This window comes from Sebastes fasciatus, chromosome 19, assembly GCF_043250625.1.
Source record: "Sebastes fasciatus isolate fSebFas1 chromosome 19, fSebFas1.pri, whole genome shotgun sequence".
NCBI lineage: Eukaryota > Metazoa > Chordata > Actinopteri > Perciformes > Sebastidae > Sebastes > Sebastes fasciatus.
The window spans coordinates 23,804,964-23,826,976 of NC_133813.1; the positions used below are offsets into that span (position 1 = coordinate 23,804,964).

At 42.6% G+C, this 22,013-nt stretch overlaps 1 protein-coding gene across 12 annotated transcripts in view; it reads left to right on the top strand.

The window, feature by feature from the left end:
- rgs3a (regulator of G protein signaling 3a) overlaps window positions 1–20,966 on the top strand; it is a 187,640-nt gene extending 166,674 nt beyond the window's left edge. For 10 of the 12 annotated variants that reach the window (XM_074617362.1, XM_074617364.1, XM_074617363.1 and 7 more), the window contains 5 exons: window positions 2,839–2,909; window positions 16,284–16,385; window positions 17,462–17,523; window positions 18,518–18,684; window positions 18,825–20,966. In XM_074617362.1, the coding sequence (XP_074473463.1) occupies window positions 2,839–2,909; window positions 16,284–16,385; window positions 17,462–17,523; window positions 18,518–18,684; window positions 18,825–19,025 (603 nt within the window). In that variant the 3' untranslated portion in view covers window positions 19,026–20,966. Of the gene's footprint in view, window positions 1–2,838; window positions 2,910–10,388; window positions 10,634–15,171; window positions 15,995–16,283; window positions 16,386–17,461; window positions 17,524–18,517; window positions 18,685–18,824 lie in introns of those variants that run through there. The other 2 variants (XM_074617373.1, XM_074617374.1) reach the window with 2 other exon arrangements.
- Window positions 20,967–22,013: the final 1,047 nt, after the last annotated feature.

The window sequence follows — 22,013 nt, forward strand, 5'->3', positions numbered from 1 at the left end:
AATATTGTGTTACCACTATCCTTGTCAGTATAAGAAATGCAGCACTAGTCTTTTCTAAGTCATGCACTCCCACTGTACAGTACAGTTCAACAGGTCTTTGTACCCATCAAACAGCAGCTCTAAAAATATTTTTGCTCTTAGCTTGCACTTATTTATAGACAGCTCCTACAGGACTCATACTCATTCACCTTTCACAATCAACTGTGACTTCTTCAGTCAGCAAGCGTCGAGTGCATCGGTGTACCCTTCCTATCATGATAATCTGGGTCTCATTTGGAGGGAGGAGTTATGAAAGGGGGAGGATGTGACAGAGAGATGCTCTGCTGTAGTCCAGGATTGTGAGCAGACAAATCCATTCACAGACACTGGGAATTACTTTCAATTCTCAATGAAAAGGGAGGAACCAGTAAATCTTTCAATAAGGATGCTGCAATCAACAGTATCTAAAAGCTGTACCGAGGTCAAGGAGCACTTCCACATTGTGCTCACCCACATCAGCACTGAACAAGGTCTCATTTACAACCCTGAGATGAGCAGTTTCAGTGCTGTGCTGCCGACAGAAACCTGATGAGACAATTCACAGTGAAGACAGAATTCATGTTTTATAATTCATAAAACTCATAAGGCAATTTCATCATTGACCAGGCCTAACAACAATACAAAAGCACAACAGGATATTACTTTGTGCAGCTGCTTTATGTCAGGTGGCTCAACATAGATGGACGCATAATACAGTATATGTTTGGCGTTATTGTTTGCATACAATAATAGTCCCTCAAGCACAATGTGCACACACGTTTTCACTGTATGCCGGCACAGCTGGACACACAAAGGCATTTACACAAGTGCACATCCATATGTTTGTATTATTATATTAGTGAGGACCCTCATTGATGTGATGCATGTTTAAACCTCTAACCATAACTTTTAATGCCCCCTGTGGCCGTTAAGTGAACTGCAGTCAGCGTTCTGACATCCCTCCATGTCGTCCATTGATTCCTGATAATGGACACCTCTTCGGGCATTATCCCTTACATAATGTTCTGTAATGTGCCTATATTTTATTTGGACCTTGCAGTTTGCAGCTCCGTTTAACGTGACGAAGCAACCAACAGCAGATCCATGCCATTTAGCTAAGTTACAGCTAGCTGGCTAACCTTACCTTAAGCACTCAAGACAGTATTTTGTTACGTTAGCTACACAGCGTCGATAGCGCTGTAGGGAAGCTGAAGAGAAGATTACAATCCGTTCACACATTGGCAATGCAAAGCAATTAATACATGTAATTTGTTACATACAGTACCTTTAACCTGTACTCAGTATTGTAACCTTATAGGAGTAGTTTTGGGAAATAAGCTTACTTAATGTTATTGCCGAGAGTAAGCTGAGAAGATTGATACCCCTCTCATGTGTCTGTTAAATATGAAGCTACGGCAAGGATATGATTAGCGTAGCTTGGCACAGTGGTTCCTAAACTTTTTTATGTCAAGAAAACCTAAACTGATACAAAATTAGACCACGGACCCCCACTTGATAAGATTTTCTCCCAGGGTCCCTCATCTGATAGGATTTTTGCTTTTAGATGATGTGTTATTATAGAAATAAATTATTCCCCTTTTTGCTGGAGACCCCCTGGAACCCTCCTAAAGGACCCCTGGGGGTCCCCGGACCCCACTTTGGGAACCACTGGACTGGAAACAGTGGGAAACAGCTGGTATCGATCTTGTTGTCTAACTCTCGGCAAGAAAGTGAAAAAGACGTATGCCCCCAAAATGTCAAGCTATCCCTTTAAAAGAGTACTCCACACAAGATCTTATCTTTTGACTCAACATTCACCCGCTGTAGGTTTGAAAGGTGACTGTAAAAAAGTTTGTAGCTTCCTCACTGATGGAGAACAACAGCTGTGGTCAGCATGGAGTCAGGCACATGGACCCCGATGGTAAAAAGTGTGTGGAGAAAGTAAATCTGGGTTGTGATGATACTACCGGTAGACGTTGGGACCTTTGGCGTTTAAGAGGTTTCTAGAGACATTTGGAATCCATTATAGGTGACTGAATTCAAGCTGTTGTTCTCCCTCAATGAGGAAACTACAAATTTACAGCTAACTGTAAAGCCAACAGGGGGTGAATGTTTGAATGTCACTTTAACCTCACAACAGAACCTTGAAGAAGTGAAGGCCAGCCAAAACAAAGTCCTCCATTTGCCAAAAATGTCCTCACTCTGAAGGCTGAAACTCCAATCGGGGTCCCACAAAGATAGAGAACATTACACCATGCGTTACCAGCTGTGGCCAGTATCTAGCTCCAGATTCAACTGTGTGTTCCTGTAATACAATGGCTCATTATTTAGAGCCTCACACACACTCACACACTCACACACTCACACACACTCACACACATACAATGGGGCAGCTCCAGGCCATCAGATTAGTGGAGATTGACCCCTTCCCCACCCTGCAGCAACTTCCCTTTTCCTCTAAACCAATCAAAACGGTGGGTTGGCAGAAAGTGTAATGTGAAACCGGGGGTCTTGGCTCAACACTTCAAACCTAGGGCACAGTTGGAGGCCAGCAGAAACAACAGCCGTAGTCTCTCACACTCTCTCACTCTCACAGACGTTCCTTGCTTTGGTATTCCCTGTTTACAAACACCATCTGCTGTTTTACTCAGCAAGATAGAGACACACACCTCTGTGGGATTTACACTGGACTGCTGCTATGGATTAATCATTTTTTGGTGGCCGTTCGAGCTAGCTACAGTATCTGCATGAGGCTACTGGGCCCTCTTTCTGTGTGGAGGACGGATGATGCAGTGTGTGCTCTCCTTCATCTCCCCTCAGCTGAGCTCCGGATCCCCCTGTAGCTGCGAGGTCGACCCCGACGGAACAAAGAAGAAGAAATCCAAGAACCTGTAAGTACTCAAGTGAATCAATTCCTTGTGTGTTTCTGTCTGTGGTTTATTTTCACTTTCACCGTCTGTCATTGTGGTAAACAAGGAATGGCATGGATGCTTTGGCTTTTAGGTTTATGATAAAAAAGATAATTCATTATTTATAAGTGAGAAAGAGGATGAATGAGAGTAAGGGAGAGGCAGCACAGTAGATCAATCGTTCATAGCCCTGACAATTACAATAGCATTCACCACTTCTTGCTTTCAATGCTCAGTCGTCAGTCTTTTATTTTCATGCTAATTCAAATGTGTATCCAGTGAAAGGGTAAAAAAATCACACCCAGCTTTAACATCCATTATTTTAAACAATGTCTTTACTTGTGTGCAAGCTAATGGTGAATGATCTGTTTCAGCACATGGGGGGTTAATTGAGACAACGTGTTAGTAGGGTTGTGATTGGAGTGGATTGGATTTGAGGATGTCAGGACGTTTAAAACCTTTCCTCTCTATTTTGGGTAATTTTAGTTTATATTAGGGGGATCGAAAATATATATATATATATTTTCCACTTTAAATTAGTGCTGTCAAAGTTAACGCAATAATAACGCGTTAACGCAAATTTGTTTTAACACCACTAATTTCTTTAACGCAATTTGTGAATTTTAGGTTGTAGCGGGCTACAACAAGATACTGGCATTATATAAAACTAGAAAACCTAAGGAATCCATTGGTACCAACCATGTCATACTAGCTTGTCAAGAAGGAGGCTAAATAACGCTCCAAACTTACGCTAAATTTTGACCTCTGACCTCTGACCTCAAGATATGTGAATGAAAATGGGTTCTATGGGTACCCACGAGTCTCCCCTTTACAGACATGCCCACTTTATGATAATCACATGCAGTTTGGGGGCAAGTCATAGTCAAGTCAGCACACTGACACACTGACAGCTGTTGTTGCCTGTTGGGCTGCAGTTTGCCATGTTATGATTTCAGCATATTGTTTTATGCTAAATGCAGTACCTGTGAGGGCTTCTGGACAATATTTGTCATTGTTTTGTGTTGTTAATGATATCCAGTAATACATATATACATACATTTGCATAAAGCGCCATATTTGCCCACTCTCATGTTGATAAGAGTATTAAATGCTTGACAAATCTCCCTTTAAGGTACATTTTGAACAGATTAAAAAATGTGTGATTAATTTGCGATTAATCACGATTAAATATTTTGATCGATTGACAGCCCTAATACAAATATTGTGACAGTCCGTGCGATTCCTGCACACGTTCACAGAGCTGCAAATGAAGAAGCACGTTTTAGGCTTAAGGTGACTGTGAAAGCTAATCATCCGACGCTGATCGTCATCTACTTAATTAAGTGGTAAATGATGTGAGTGCTGCTGAGGAGTGTGGTGCCATATGTGTGTCTCACATTCTCAGCGGTGCGAAGAAAAAGTAAGGTGTGTGTATGTGTGTGTGTTTGTGTCAGACGTGTGTGTCGACGCCTCAGCGATTCATCAGCTGTTCAGCGAGCCTTATTCACGCTCCTGTTCATCAAGATGAAAGAACATTTCACGCCGCGGGGACAATGAAACCACTCTCAGTGGCTGTCCTTGGGCCTGATGGCTGCCCATTCTTCTGCACAAGCTGTGTTTTTATGTTGTTTAGTTAACCAGTAGATTAAGTGATTAAGATTCCACAGCGTTTTTCCCCGAGTCCAGAGTATGTTGCCTTTTTGTCAGCTGCTGCAAACCGCTTCAGACCAGCTTTATTCTCATTAATAACACAGACACTTCACAGCATGCAGCATTGATTTTTAGGTATACAAAATGTGCACTTTTTTTCCTTTTAATTCAGTTTTAAATCTAGAGTGTGTGATTGTTTCTGTTAGTGTGCAGAAACAGACAAAGAAGAGAATATTTACTTCTCATAGTGATTTCAAGAAAGAAGCCATCATTTGATTCTGTTTAACTTAAGACCGGATTCATAGAATAAAAAGTGAGGTAGTAATGACTCTGTGTACTGTACAACTTGAGTCATGGCCGCACATAGCAACTCAGATGGACAGCATTTGCTGACATGGGTCATAGGTCATGGTTAGCAAACAGTGATTTGCTACTAGCAGTTGGTAAACAAACATGAATCATGATGTTACGCATCACTCTGTCACTGCGGGGGATTCCTATTTGTTTTCCCAAACAGTCAAAACTGTGATTAAATGAAATGCCTGCAATTGTTGAATACAGTAAATACTTTTAAGTGTCCAGACTAGTGTGATGCAAACAACAACAGATTTGTTTTTACTTCAAAACAAATTTCGTCTTCCAGTTTGATGCGGGATGAGACATTTAAGATAGAAAATTAGTGGTTATATACTCTGTCTTTCCCTTCTTTATATTTCAATGTAGACAATTTGTTGTTAGTACCATAGAGTGTATAAGAAGTGGACGTAGTCACTGCAACGTCACCCATTGGTTTATGGACTGACGTTTTGAAGCCTCGAGTTCGGCATTTTGCCCGTTGTCATCTTGGTTTTTGGCCGTTGCCATCTTGTTTTTTTGCAACCAGAAGTGACACGAGAGGGTGGAGCAGAGTACAACCGAATGCTGAATAAGACATTTTCAGGTGACCAAATTGTTATAATTAACTTTCATGAATAGAAAACACACTGTGAAAGGGGTTAACGTTGTAAGATGAAAACACAGACAACTCCCAGACTGGCAACACTGTGGTAGCGACTATGTCATGATACCAGAAATCTAGTAGTCGATACCAATACCAGTGAATTTCCACGATTGTCGATACCCAATTCGATACCACAGTAAAAAAAGTCTCATAAAAAATTATGAGACTTTCTTCCTCAGGTATAGCTCAATGACTGTAAGAAAACAGCAGAGGCTGTACACGTACACTCACACACAAACACACTCTCTATATAAATCCTCAGATTGCAAGCAGTAGTTTAAATTCAGACACGGTGACAGACCATTAGACCATTCAATATTTATTTAAAATGCTAATGTTATATTCTGATGACAATAAAAAAACACCACTTTTCAGAGATTTAGCAATAAACAACAAAAGATAGAATTCAGTTCAGTTCAGTTTCCCCCCCGCACCTCCGAGTGAATCCTCTTAAACAAATCAATAAAGGATCTCTGATCAGTTTTTCAGTCAGCAATTTCCATATCGAGTGAATCCTCTTCTCAAACAAATCAATAAAGGATCTCTGAAGAAGTAAACAAACCCAACATCTCGATGGCGCTGTTGTGTGTGTCAAACTCCGACACACAGAGAGCAGAGGACAGAAGCCTTCAGAGAGTTACTCGCCGAACGGAAAATCCACCCGCATTTGGCGCTTGTTAATTTCGGTAATTTCTACGGTAGTCACATTTTTATAAATTTGGCATTGACTTGGTACCGAAGTATCGGTTCTCGTGACATCCCTAGTAGCGACCTGTCAGTCGCAAGGTAGCCACGCCCTAAAGCATACCCTGCTTCATGGTCTATTTGACTCTAAATGGGACCATAATTTACTAAATGAACATAATCCCCCTGCCAGTTAGTAGCACTTCTTCACTTCCATAAATACCCGTACTTGAAAGAGATTTTATGATTTAGTAAGTATGGTAGACTCTGCACACATTTCTTATAGTGGACCAGTCTCTATCTTTTCCCTTGTTCCAGTGCAAGACGTTGGTCACAATATCTGATTGCTTTGCCAGGTGCACTGCTAATCACCTTAAATGGGTTCACCAGTGTGCTTTGCTACTTAAGAGGCATCTGTCTGCATAGTTGTGACATTGATGAATGCTGCGTAGAAGTTTTACTCCTGTAGACAAAATGACTTCCTGTCATCGATTGTAACCCTCTACTGTCAATTTCACAAGGTCAATTTCACAAAGACACTAGTCTTCTGTCTCCTGTGTTTACTGACCCTGTTTCCATTCAATCCTCAATGTCACAAGCCTGCTATCTCATATGAAGATTCCTTCATTTTGCAGTATTTGACCAATTCCCAGCCATTTTTTTCAATATGCCACCCTGTAAACCTATACCCAGGGCAATAAATGATATTAAGTCCCACCAATAAACATACCCTCAATACAATATCTTTCTGTGTAACTCAGAGGAATACCAACACAATATGTTGCTGCTATAGATAGAAATCTCTCTATATAACCAAGCATGAAGGAAATGAAATTATTTCCTCCAGATGTTGGAGACTGATATGTAACATAGAGACCGCCAATGGAGCCAGTAGATGGACATCAGTGGTTGAATCATGCGGAGATGCAGCAATTTATAGCTTAAAGGAGCTGCTTTGACCTTTAGTGTATGTGATTTTTGGAGATTGGGATCCAGTAGGTTGGATTTCCTCTCCTCTCAATGTCCCTCCTGTTGTGCACATTGTGTGAATGTTTTCATTTCACACTTTTGTGGGGTGGTCTCAGTCTGGCAGTTAGTGGTAGTATCGCTGTAAACACTCTTCTTCTTCTTCCCTTAATCACCATAATCATCATTAGTGACAGGAAGATTGAATGAAACAGCTCTCAATACACAATGTAAATGTCATTAGAAGAAGAGAAGTGATTGCATTCTTCACTTAGAGGCGAAATGGTACTTACATGTAAGAGCACATTACATCTGTCCTCTTTGAAACGTCCTCTCTCCACTCCGACAAAGCACTCGGCCTTTCACGCATCATTTACAACAACAAAGACACCAGTCTGGTGGTCAGAGCTCTCCTGCTCTTTCCCCCTGTACTCTTCCTACCCTTTCTCACATCCCACACTTCTTTCTTCTCTCCTTTTTGCAGATTTGACTTCCCGTGGATACAGCACAGCTGTTTTCCTGAAATTGTCCACATTATCTCTTCCTCCCCCCCACACTCTATTATCACCTTTTGTTTTACTCAGTCCAGGTGTTCTGCTTCCCCCAAAGCTATGGATGCCTGCAACATTCCTTTTTTTTTCCCATCCGGTAGTTACCAACAAGTAGCAATAAAGCCATAAACCAACAGCGCACCAACTAGTGCACCAGTGTGCAGGAACGTGAGCTTGTTGGCGGATGAATCATTAAGGTTAATGAGGTACCAATATCTTGGTGATTAAAACTGGTATCCGACTAGGAAACACAGACAGATGGAGAGGGCAGAGAAGAACGAAGCAAAACGCGGAGTGCCCGTGAAGTGTTTATTACACAACACAAATTACCATCTGTGTGTTTGCGTTTCTGTGTTAGACGTATGTATGGTTGTACTTTACATACTGTGTATACGGGTATATATGCTGACAACATATTCTTGTCAGTATTGATGGAGAGTTGTGTTTCTCACTGCTGATACTGTGCCATCCCTAGGAACAGTTCCCAGGCAAATAATTGACATCACCTGGTTTTGCTGCCGAGTGCATGCAAGGCCCCTTTTGTGTGCTGTGAAAGTTGTCCAATATGAATGTCAGTTATGTAGTAAGACGGGATGTGCACTGACCTTGTTGTCCAATCAGTGTTGAGATTATGTGAACCACTTATTATGTCTATGAAGAATCTCGGTCATCCGGGTTATATATAGACATCTAGAAATACTAAAGTTCAAGTTAATTGGACTTCCTGAAACTGCAATGTTTCATCACCCAATAAAAAAAAGTTTATAACACAGACCGAGAAAAAAAACCCACCTGGACCTCGAGGTGTGGACATCCCATGGAGGTTTATATACGGCTCCCTACCAGTCGGTAAAACTGATGCAGCCTCTTGGATGAGTGTTGAAAATGGAAGTCAATTTGCTTTGACTTCAGCGGAATTTATAGTCGATGCAACTGGAGTCCTGCCGTCTCAGGCGTAGATTTGGATTTAAAGTCAGATTCCAGCCGTTGATAGCACCACTGCAATACACATGATCAGGCAATATAGTGCTTTAAAGGTCCCATATTGTAAAAAGTGGCATTTTCATGGCTTTTATATTATAAAGGAGGTTTAAGTTCTATATAAATACTGTGAAAGTATCGAAACACTTAATCCACAGAGAAATACACACAGCCCGTATTCAGAAACTGAGCTTTTGAAATAAGCCGTCAGGATTTCTGTCCATTTGTGATGTCACAAATCTACAATATTTAGACCATTTCAAAGTTTTAAATGTAAACATTCTAAATGTGTCCCAGTTTATTTCCTGTTGTAGTGTATGTGAATGACATCAGCTGACAGGAAGTAAACATGGACCTAAGCTGTTGCCTAGCAATGCAATTCTTTTGCAATTCCATTGAAATGTAATAAAACGGAGCGTTTCAGACAGAGGGTAAATGCAGGTATATTCAAGCAGACAGCATGAGGAAAATAAAGTTTTTTTTAAACATTAAAGTATGTAAACATATTCTAGTAGAAACCCAAAATACAAATATGAACCTGAAAATGAGCATGATATGTCCCCTTTAAACGAGTGCTCCACCCATTTAGCATTACACTCCTACAACATGTTGGACTCTCTTTAATTCCATGCATTCTTCTTGCTTGGCAAAAACTGGCGCCTATATTACCCACAATGCAACTTGACCAGCAACTGTGTTAGAGTGTTTCCGTAGCTGCCATAGCACCGCTTCAGGACGCTGTAGCCTATGGCGTATCTTCAGGGCTACGCGTGTAGGCGAGTCTCAGTAGCTACGCTGTAACCCCTTAACACACAACCATGAATCAAGCATTAGTAGTGTAGGTTATGATGGCATGTTTAAAACATGACTAAAGACTCAGATATTTAAAAAAACAGGAGCCACATTGAAAATATCTTTCAACGTCATCCTTTTTGAGATCTTGATTGAGGATATTAGATTGTAATCTTGCTGCGCTTCATTTAGGTCGGCGCTGTGAATGACGTCACACCTGAGTTGACCGTGTTCCAGTATAACCAGTCGGAAAAGTTCATAGGGTTTGCTAAAGCCAGGTTAGCCACTGTTAGCAAATACCAGTTGATAATAACACATTATGCTGGTATTTTGCACATACAAATACCGTATGTCCACAGATAGAAATTGGACAGTACTGTGCGTATGACTAATTTAATGAGACACAAATAAGACAGAAGCGCTAATAAACATGAAGCAGCTATCTTTGATTTTGAGGTCGGGGTTGGTGAGGTTCGTCCGACTTTCCAAGTCTGAAATCTGACTTTAGGGGGGGCGTGCCAGTTGAAATTTCCGATGGGGAACTCGGAAATTCCGACATCCCAGTTCAAATAGAACGCAGCATCTGACCCAACTAGAAACTAAACCTGTAGTTGTCTTAAAACTATAATAATCTGATATTTTGATGTGTGTTAAGTCGTTGTTAAAGCCTGGTTACAGCTTTAACTCAGAGCTCTGCAACTGCTTGTCATCTGGGACAGATGAACACACCATTACAGTAGTCAACTCACTCATCTCCACTTACTAACCCATAAAACAACAACAAAAAAAACATCCAGGCCCCAGTGGAAGGAATCTGTCCTCTCTAAAACCCTGCGTGGTGATTGGGTGAGCCCAGGGTCCGCCTTCCCCAGACCCCCCTGGACTATATAAAGCTCCAGCACATCCTCTCAGGGGTTAGAGGAATGTGATTGTCAAACAAACCCCTGGGCCCCGAGCACCGGCACTCCTGACACACGCTTACATGCAGTCTAATTTCCACTCGCTGCACCACGTGAGGCTGCGTACAGGCTGGCACCCATGTTTCCCACTATGGTTGATTTCTCAGAGAAGTACCTGGAAAGGTAAGAGCAAGAGGAAGTGGATTTGTGGGTTTGTGAGGGTTCATCTGCAACTTTGATTATCAAGAATTCTCAGGAGGGCAGGGTAAAGGAAAGCGTGGGCGGGGGCTGTTTTGCGTCCCACAGGGATCGATGCGCTCGAGCTGGTAGGAAGCCATCTGACCTCTACATGGATCTCATTTGACAGTCGCAGTGAGGGAGAAGAAAACCCCCTCGAGAGGCGCTCAAACTATTTTGGAGGAAGCTGCGTTAAGTTCTAACTTGAGCCTGCCCCTTTTTTCTTATTATACACAGCCTGGATTTCACGAATAGCATTGCTCATGTGGTCTTTGTGGCTAAGAAGGTGAGTTAGTTCAGAAATAGAGCTCTTTTTTTGGTCTTGATTGAGGGAGACTGTGAATGAGATGAGAGCGTTATATTTAAGGACGGAATTTAGGACAATTCCCTTTTTTTGTTGTTCTTCTAGGAATACGGCGGAGTAACTTTTCTCTTTGTTATAAAGCACATTCTCTTTCTTATTGTGGCACTGTATGTGTTTTTGGATACATACATATGAAAGTACAGGACAAACCCTCACAGTTTGTTCCCATATCTCTTTTAGACAGAGCCCAACATGTTTATTTAAAGTGTTGCAGACGCGCTGACACAACTCTTGACCCATTACACTCGCACAGATGCACAAGCTGAGCCACACGCAGTGCTTTTTGTCCCGTATTCACATCACAGGCACGCGGCCCTCTGTAAATAGAAAGCGGCAGAGGGAATGAAAACACGCTTGAACCTTAGCCGGCATGCTCTCTGGATTCCGATTCCTCGCTGCATCCCCGAATCTCACAGGTCACGCTTCACAAAGGGTGAACTCCTGTCATTGTGGGAAACAAAGCCCCGGGCATAGCGAACAACAAAAGTGGGATGAAGTGGGGCATCGGATTTGGCTTTTTGTGCTTGCATGGTACATTGTGATCTGCAGTGTGTCTGTCTGCGGCTCTCGCCCATGTGCTCCCGGAGCCTTTCCCTGGGAGTGCGGCCTACTTATCAGAACACCAGGAATAGCCAGCGGGGTGCTATTAGTGCGTCTAATGTGAGCCAAGCAAAGAGGGAATAAAGAGTACGGAAACCTGCAGATAATTGCGGAGCTAAAGACCTCTCGCTCCTTCACTCGGGCACAGAAAGCTCTCTCTCTCTGTCTCTCTCTCTCTCTCTCTCTCTCTCTCTCACAGACACAAACAGACACTCGTGATGCATGTGCTGCAAACGTGTGCATGCTAGTGTGTTCGTGGGGCAGTGGAGAACACGTTTCTCATATCAAAGATCATCCTAATTTGATAATCCTTTAAAGAGCAAGTGTCAGTCTTTTAGCAGATTAAGTTAAGTGTATGTAATAAATCAAATGGAGTGTGATACAGTACTCTGCTAATGGTGTTAGTGCTTGGAAGCTATTAGCAGATACAGAACTTTAAATACAGTGTTACTCCGAGTGAGAGAGTGTGCTGTTAGCACATAAAGAATAGAGGTGCTGAGAGTATCAGTCTTAAGTGGCGTCGGTGTAGAAATAGTACTCAAGTACAAGACGACTTTCCATCTCTGATATTGTTCAAAACCGATACGGAAATATCTGGTTTCTGTGCTTATTGGCATGAAGAGTGCTTCATCTCTTGTTTTAAGTCTGAGTTAAAGGTAGGGTTGGTAAAGATTTAAATTTTTTTTTTTTGAAATATTAGTTGAAATTCTCATTACATCCCGACAGCGATCAATAAATCAAATGCTCTGACAAAAAAAAGGAAATAAATCAGGTATCTGTGGCTGTCACAGGACTGTCATAAACACGTCCAGCTACATTCAGCCTGAATGTAATGAAGCTTGACAGCTGTAAGCAATAGCCATGTTCACCGTTCACGTTCGTTATGATATGGTTATGTTCGTAATGATAATTTTTTGGGGAGTGGCTTTGGAGGGAGGCCTGAATGGTTAGGGGTGTCAGTGTTGCAGACTTGGGAGACTTTCTCTTTAGATTTAGTGACTTTTGGAGCCGGTGCTGCCAGCTACTTTCATTGGAAAACAGCTGGAAACACTGGGTTTTTTCTGTGTCTTTATTGTGATTCCATAGAGGACTCCATCTGGTGCACTCTCGCTAGTTTCTCAAGATCGCCCACCCTGCCTTTAAGGTTTAAGAGTTTCACCCAAGGATGTTTTACTCAACATGCTAATTGTGCTTCCTCTTTGTTTGTAGTTAATGAATTGTTTGGATTCTTTAATTATCTAAAAAAATAATCAAATATATTTATGTCAAATATCTCATACTGTATATGAAACATCAGAGATCAACCTGATCTTCCACGCCTGTACTTTGGTGATTGCAAATGACTTCACAGGAAGCTAACAACATGTAAAAATGTGTAAGATGAGCAGCCATTCTTTAAATACTTTTAATATATATTCTCTTATATATTTGGTCCCACGCAGCCATAATAAAAGTTCTCTGTGGTATTACATTTAAATCAGAATATTATAGATTATTGTCTTAATATTTACTTTATATTAAAAAACAGTATAAAGCAGCTGTTTCAACACATCAGTTGCATTTTCGTACTTACATGTTCTAAAGGACAAAACAGTAGGAGAAACAAAATGGCAAAATAGTAAGAGAAAATGCAATTTTTGTTGGTTTATGTGCGCTAAAACTTGAATCCATTATTATTAAAGACAGAAAAATATACAAATTGACTGAAATGCAGCTCATATTAGGTAGCAACTTGCATAGTTTCCCTGCCTTTAAGGGTTTAGAGTTTCACCCGAGGCTGTTTTACTCAACATGCTAATAGTGTTTCCTCTTTGTTTTGTAGTTCGGCAGCAGATACTGCAAATCTGAGGTGTTATAAACATGCAAATGTCTTCGTCTGGAGGGTTAGGGTAGCCCACTGATTGACACAGTTTAAAGGATGAAGAATGTATCGGCCCACATTGAGGGGAGGAGTATTCTGTGAGCCTCCTTCAAGAGTTGCTGTTGACTCCCATTGAGCTGATAAACCACACAAGCAGTTCCTCCTGCAGTATGACACACTACAAAACACGCAGACTTACAGAAAAAAAAGTGTTTCTGCAGTCAGCGCTGCCAGTGTGATGTGGTTTAAACGAGGCAGCTGCATCACTTGTTTTCAAGAATAGCGTCAGTGCTGTATTGGACTTTCTGAAAATAAGTGGAACGATAAATCAAGTTGTTTCCAGTGTTGACAACCAACTATTGGGAGGAGAGGAATGCCTTGAAAGCAATCTGTGCTGCTAGAGGGCGGAAAATGTCAACTATTTGTGTTTGCAATATCCATCGACACCCACATGGTGGCAGGAGACAAACATACATTCCCTTAAAGTGACATCACTGTCACATCATACCCACGCGGGCTCAGCTCATATAAAAGCAGACATAAATAATAATAATAAAGCCTCTTTTGTCAGGCCAGCGGGATTCTTTTCCCCTAGCCCTTATAAAACACTTCTCTTCCTCACATGCACATGCAAGACAGAGGCTGTCTTTTAGCTACACACATGCACAGACCTAATTTCCTTGAGTGCGAGCTAAAAATAGAACGATCTAATGAATCCTGCTCCGGTGTTACGAGTTTATTTAACAGCAAGAGTAGTTTTTATTTGGGTAATAATGTCCTTCAGGCTGAGCTGTGCACACAGGCGTTAGAGCACCATGTTGTTTCCAGTGAAAGAGAGGCCTGCATTTTGTTCAGCATCTGGTTTAAGCTTGTTTCATATACGGGGCGCTTATTTCAATCAATGGATGAGTCATCTCTCCACCGGCGATGTTGCATGGACGTTTAGGTATTCCTTAGGATTAGATGTGGAATTCATTTCCACATTCGTCTTGTCCTCTAAGTGTCTTTCGATGTCGCTGGTGTTTTTATCAATTTTTTTGAATTCCACAGAGCTTTTTCTAGATGTCCACACCAGTTCATGCTTTTACTTTTTCCATGTTTTCGTATCATTTTCTTAGTCACTCATTTGGCGGTTACACTCCTGAACCTCACAAACGCTCTCAAAAAAGGCCTCTTGTGGCTCTCTGCGTCTGCACCATCTGCACCCCTCGCCCCACCCCCGAAACCCAAACACACCCGAATCAATACTCCCACAAAGTCACACTCATCCTGATTTTTTAAAGGAGCTATTCAGCCGCCGCTCCCAACAGCTCATGCAGTCATGTCGTATCATGCTTATGGGGGCATGTTTCTACCTTTTTCCTGTCCCGCGGCAGTTGGAAAAACTCACACCAGACAGCTGACTGTGTTCTCTGTTCGGTTCGGCGGCCGGCGCTGCTGCGACCGCCGTGCATTTACGCATGCATAAATTATCTCTCTCTCACTTCCCTTCACACACACACTGGTGGAAACTGGGAGATTTCCCAACACCTGTGACTGGCATGAAAGCACCAGTGAAGTGGGCATGAGTTGGCCCAGGTGCAGTGTGTGTGTGTGTGTGTGTGTGTGTGTGTGTGTGTGTGGGGGGGGGGGTTCTTTGAAACGTTTGTGTGGGCGTTCTTTCATGTACTGTGTTGTTCCACCCCCACAACTCCCTGTGTGTGCACGTTTTAATGATAAGTGTCTATAACTGGCAGTCGTGTTTCTTAATTTGGGGTGTACATGCTCTCCTGGGGGCCGTGGATTGGCGGTGGCACAGCTTGCAGTGATTAGGGCCGGCGAGCGCACGCCGCCGCCGTGCTGCATTATTAGCAATCCACAGTGGAAATCAAAAAGCAGGGACTCAGGAAATGGGTGTTGAGTGAGGTCACATCCCAATGAGGCAGCACGCGCTCCAGGTCGGGAAAAGCCAGGACACGCACCGAGGGATTATGGGAATGCGCAGGATTCTCGAAGGAGCCCACGGGGGAATTGAGGATTGGTGGCTCACCTTGTGTGAGATTTGAGGTGGCGCATGTGCAGCCGGGGGTCTTTCTGTCAGTGTGTGTGTGTGTGTGTGTGTGTGTGTGATGGTTGGAGGAAGGTGCAGCAGGTGAGGTGGGCGGTCAGGAGGATTTTTTGGATGCTGCTGCTGGATGGAAGCAGTAGGAGTGAAGAGGTCACTGTGCCCTGTTGCCTCGGCCCTGGGTCAGCTCCCTCTCAGCAACCCCTCTAGGCACATGGAGAACGGCGTGATGAAACGGAGGAGTGAGGATTGAGTCTCTCTCCTCCTTCTCTGCCACATTCGCTCAGTCCCTGCCGAGGAACCTGCCAGGGACACATCTACAGGAAAGATATATTAGATTGACAGGCGAGACGCGAAGGCGAGGGAAAGGGAGCTCGACAAGCGCCTTTTTGGAAAAGTTCTGTCCCACAACATATATACCGGGCTGAAGACTAAAATGTACACAACACATTTCTTTTTCATCTTTTTCTGGCTTTTTCTGGGTTTGATTTCATGTGGATTTACAGTGCTGAACAACTTGGATTGTTTTAATTGTGGACTTGTGGACTTTGGACTCAACACACTTTTCTTCCCATGTCTCTTTTTGTCCACCTCCTCTCATTCCCCTTTTACCTCCTTGTCCTGCCTCAACTTCTCCCCCCCTCCCCCTCCTTCGCCTGTTCATAAATCTTTCCTCCCCTCTTCCCTCTCTTGCCAACTCTCTCCTCCATCTCTTCCTTTCACTCAGGGCCAAAGACATGAAGAATCGGCTTGCTTTCCTGCGGAGGAGGAATGAATCCCCAGGAAGCAACCCAGCCGGCAAGTTGGACAAGTCTATGAAGTCAGTCAAGTAAGTGGCCACTTCCTGACTGCATGTGCATGTGGGCATGTGGGCGTGTGTGAGACTGTGTGTTCCGGGTCTCGCCACACAACTGGTGATGACCTGGCCTTGGAAGACAGACATGTGGGCAGTAAGCAGTGACGGGAGTGTGGCGGTAATAAAAAGGAATGAGGGCATGTTTGTCTAACAATGGCACGTCTGAAGGAGGGAGAGTGAATTGTTATTATCTATATATATATATACAGTATATATCATTAACGAAATGTGGAAAAGTATAAGATGAGCAACCATTCTTTATATACTTTTTATATATTCTCTTATATGTTTGGTCCCAAACTGCCATAATAAAAGTCCTCTATGGAATTACATTAAAATATCAATATTATAGATTATTGTATTAACATTTCCCTTATATTATAACAGTATAAAGCAGCTGCTTCAACACATAAATGCAATATTTGTACATACATGTTCTAAAAGACAAAGAAACAAAGAAGATAAAATGCAATTTTTGTTGGTTTATGTGCACTAAAACTCAAATTAATTATCAAAAGACAGAGAAAAATGTACTAAAATGCACCTAAAATTACATAGCAACTTTTTTTTTTACTGTCTCAAATGAGGCCTCAGATGTGGATTGAGTGAAGAGGCATGCTTTACAGCAGGGTACAGGAAGAATGAGCGGCAGCAGGGGGCAGACAGACACTGGTGGTGGTGGTGGGGGGGAGGAGGTCTCTAAACCTGACAACACATCCTCATTGGCTGGCCGGAGCCCCTCCCCTCCCGCCTTCCAACTTGCATTGAGTGGGAATATAAAAAGCCTACCCCCACCAGGCTGAAGCAGACAGACAGACTCATGGCTCTCAGCGCTGGTGGCCTCCACAGAGCAGAAGCAGCAGAATGAGAGGGGAAGATCAGTAGACACAGTCTAGAGTGGAAAGGGAAGCGACGGAGAGGGAATCACCTTACTTTGGTTTCCACTCACCTGTATCCAGCATAGACAAAAAAGTTCTGCGGATGGGTCACACAATGAGAAACCTGGCTGAGATGGGCTTGTTAAAGAACCGCTCTGCTTTTATCTGCAGGCCTACCCCAGAGGAGGCACTGAAATGGGGGGACTCGCTTGACAAGCTGCTGACACACAAATGTAAGTTCACTTTTAATTCAATTTCTTAAATTTTTTTTTCTCATCTTCTACCTCCTTTTACATACATGGGAATCATCTGTCTGTTAGTGCAATACACAGTGGGGGACTACAGACTTACAGTGCTTTCATGAGGCGGTGGGGGGAGGGTGGTGAGCTCAGGAAAATGCATGTACTGATGTATGGATTACACACACACACACACACACACACACACACACACACACACACACAGTGCTGCAGTGAACAGGCAGCTTGCATCAAGTTTCCCTAATCCCAAAGGACAGAGTGCACGAGAGAGAGAGAAGGAGCTCAAACAGGCAACCTGCAAGCGCGTTGCTATTTTTGTTTCCCACAATTCATCCTCCACAATCCTTTTTTTTAAAACCGCTGATACAAAGCTAGCGCTACATCTGTTCCTCATTGTTGGCCTCTTTCTCCTTCTTCTCCCCCCTTCTTATTTCCATCTCTTCCACCTCTTACCTCACTCCTGCTTACCAGAATGAGGTAAGAGATGACCGCTTGCGTTGGCTCCGCTTATCAGCGTGGGTGATTCATGGGAACGGAAAGGTGCAGACGGGAGAAGTGGGTGGACGCGGCTTCCTGCTATTCTCTCCTCTGGATGCCTTCTTCCTCAAATCATTAACTGCACTGAAACTTAAAAAAGTGCCCCTTTACCCCCCCCTCACCCCTCCTCTCCTCTCACACTACAACAGTCCCCTCTTTGTTCATTCACAGCATGTGTAAAGAAAGGGGAATGCATAGATGTCATGCTGAATCGTGGGTGATGTCACTTAAAGGATGTTGAATATGCGCTGCGGTGTTGTTAAGGTTTTTTATGCCTCGTTTTATTCCAACCACATGACTCGAAAAAAGGCCGTCACACAGAGCTATTTTAGGCGCTGAAACTCCAATGAGCGTTTCGGCTGTGAGGTTGCCATGGCACTCTAGTCAACTCTCCTCTTGTTTATTCTCCTGCGCCTCTGCTTTCCCTCAGATGGTCTGGCAGCGTTCAGAGCTTTCCTGCGCACCGAGTTCAGCGAGGAGAATCTGGAATTCTGGCTAGCATGTGAGGAATACAAGAAGATCAAGTCGCAGTCCAAGATGGCGTCGAAAGCCAAGAAGATCTTTGCAGAATACATCGCCATCCAGTCTTGTAAAGAGGTGAGTGGGAGTGCACATAACTCATATGGATACTGGGGGAAAAAATGGCCTCTTACAAAACAGAAAGTGCATTTCCCCCCTGTTGTTTACTCAGTGTAATCCTGCATATCCCTAACTTGTTCTCTTCTCTTCCTCTGCAGGTAAATCTGGATTCGTACACCAGAGACCACACGAAGGACAACCTGCAGAATGTGACACGCTCCTGCTTTGACCTAGCGCAGCGGCGGATATACGGGCTGATGGAGAAGGACTCATACCCCCGCTTCCTGCGCTCAGAACTCTACGTGGACTTAATCAACCAAAAAAAGGCCAGCTCCACTCCGACTTCGTCTTCGTCATAAGAAGAGAAAAAGATCTAAGTCGAAGAGAAACTCGACGATGAGAGAAAAAAAAGGGTCAGACTTGAAAAAAGTAGAGTGGGTGGTATGTGAGGGTCTTTGTTTGCCTTTTTTTTTTACATTGTTTTTGTGTATGTCATCCTGTCCACTATTTTTGTTGTTGTTACGGTGTGAGAGGACTCGGCAAAAGCTATGGCACTGCAAAGGAATGTAGTTTACACAGTTACCAGGTGGATGGATGGAATGAATGGACGGATGAATGGATGGATGGATGTTACTAAAAACACAGACGCCCACAAAGCGAGGGGGGCCGGAGCAGGAGCTGGACGCTCGTCTGATCACTGTCTCTCTTTTTTTTGCGGTGTCGGTGTCTTTTGCTCGTGTTTTTAAGTTTTTGTCCAGTTGTACTGGAGAAAAGGAGGGGTTGCTCAGAAAACCCCCGCAGACATGAAGACAGTCCGGTACTGTTTTGTCACTTTTTTTCTCTCCTTAATTTCCTTTTAAAAAATCCCCCTCCTTTCCTCCACCACGTTCTCTGTGAAGCCACTTCAAAGCTGTTGGTACGACACAAAGTCCTTTTTTTTGTCAGGCTCTAAACTGTATGACTGAGAGGGGGGGGGGGGGTAAAAAAAAAGAAACAAGATGTCTGAATGCAAGCTAGCGTTATGGCTCTGTTTCACACGCATCCCTGTTTTAAACACCCTCTCACAGCTTCTATAAACAGCTTATTCAGTTCATCTGTGGAAAAAGCGTTCAACAGGGGGACAAAGACGGAGACAGCGACGGGGCAAAGAACACAAATAACGGATGGACTGTGATGAAACGCAGATATGTGTCACTCGCACATAAAAAAAAGACATTAAAAAGCCAGTAATGGAAGAAAAAGACGACTTGCTTCCTGTCTCCAAAGACTGTTTACAACAAGGAACGAAAACTGAAGAAGAAGAAGAAGAAGAAAAAAGTTCTGTGCAGCCAAACGACATTTTCCTTTAACATTGTAGCTCATTCTGGACTAATCGAGGAAGCATTCTCAGGACATGACAGGTTCCCGCTTGGTTTCTCTTCTGTTTTTCTACACACTCACTGTTTTTATATGCTTTAGGGTTCCAACCTGCACTCCTTAGTTCTCCTGAGCAATACACAAGAGGTTGCTCGTTTCGTAGTCGGAGGAAAAAAAGATGCTTCACGTTGTACAAAAAAGTTTGCCTATTTATTTAGATTAACTTGCTGGATGCTTCTACAGACACCCTCACCTCCTCTAAAGCACTCAGCTAAAAGCTCTCACTTTTTCCTCTTAACCACCAAACAGGTCCAATGCTGTCCTGTCCTTTAAGTGCAATATTGTTTTTTTATTTTAATATTATGTTTGTTCATTTATTTGGAAGCGTTTTGAATTTGTATGGGGAAGACGAACGGCTTGAGCTCTGTATTAACTTTATTCGTTAAGAGAAAAAAAAAACAACGTAGAGCTATAAGGTTGACTTACAACGTAAACTTTCAAGAACCATAAGTAGTTTAATGAATTTTAAGCAAGTGATTCTAACTGTGTTAAACCTCCTCGGCAGCAGGCAGCTGGGGGGGGCGTTATGGTTGTAAATATAATTCTTTAAGAAAACTATGTGATAACACATTAAAAACAAACAAAAACAAACAACCTGTAGGTCTCTGCTGGTGAATGTGGGACCCAGCTGTATCTATGTAAATATGAGAGACTCAAAACTATAAGATGACATGTATTGTTTTAAAAAAGAAAATGAGCAAGAGCAGGTTCAATCTGCTCTTTCCCCTGGTCATACACTGCTTGTAAGGAGTTTTCTGAAATGCATTTTATCATTTTCACTGTTTACAATTCAAAAATGCATCTCCTATGATAGCAAGTGAAAACAGTAGAGTACATTTGGTGTCATTGCTAATGATAAATAAACCAACCAACTGATGAAGTAACATGTGTTGTCTCTGGATTTGTGCGTATTGGTCCCCAAAACATGCCAAGACTGATATGCATTCAAGCGCTCCATACGCACCCCATGCACTGATGTATGGAGCTGCTTAAAGGAAAAGTTTGACTTTTTGGCAAATGTATGTATTGGCTTTCTTGCAGAGAGACGAGAAGATCGATACCACTCACTAAATATAAACACTAAACCCAGCAAGCTAAGTGCCTGCTGGGCTTACCTTACCTTAGCTTAGCTTAGCTTAGCTTAAAATAAAGGTTAGAAACAGTTAGCCTGGCTTTGTCCAAACTTGCCTACCGGTGCAACTTGCTGCTTTAACACGTCCGTTTTTGTACGGATTAAACAAAGATATAATGTGTTAGTTAATTAGTTGAGTGAATTAGTTAATTAGTGAGTTTTAGAGGTGCTGATTACAGATTTCTTTTAAACCTTGGACGGAGCCAGTCTAGCTGGTTGCCCCTGACACAGACATGTAAGTGGTAATTCTCGGCAAGAAAGTGTATTTCCCAAACTATTCTTTTAAGTAACCGAACATTAAAAACAATCTCATGTAAGGAAATTCTGGTACATTACAAATTGAGTCTTATTCTTCATAGTTTTAGTCATCTTTTCTGTTGGTAATAATAGGCTCACCAAGTTCACTTCTGACATCTTAGAATAAACACTGAAAATAAATAATATAAGCTAAAACAAGAGCGGTCAGACAAATATACTAGGGATGCAAAACCGCACCGCATTTTGTATATTATTTCTTCTTAAAAGCCTAACCAGGGACAAGGTCTGCAAATTAGCTACGACTAGAAGTCCTATATTCATTGCATCGGTTGCACTAATGAAGTGTAACAATGCCTACATGTATTGTCTCTGTCAAATAATTAAAAAACGTTCAATGACGTACAAATCCAACTATGGGCTTGTTGAACCGTTGCACTATTAAACACAGGCCTGCTAATTATTTGATGAAGTGCCAGAGACATGGAAGAAGCAATTATCTGAACATATAGTAGGCCTACTTGACTATTAAGTAGCCTGCCTT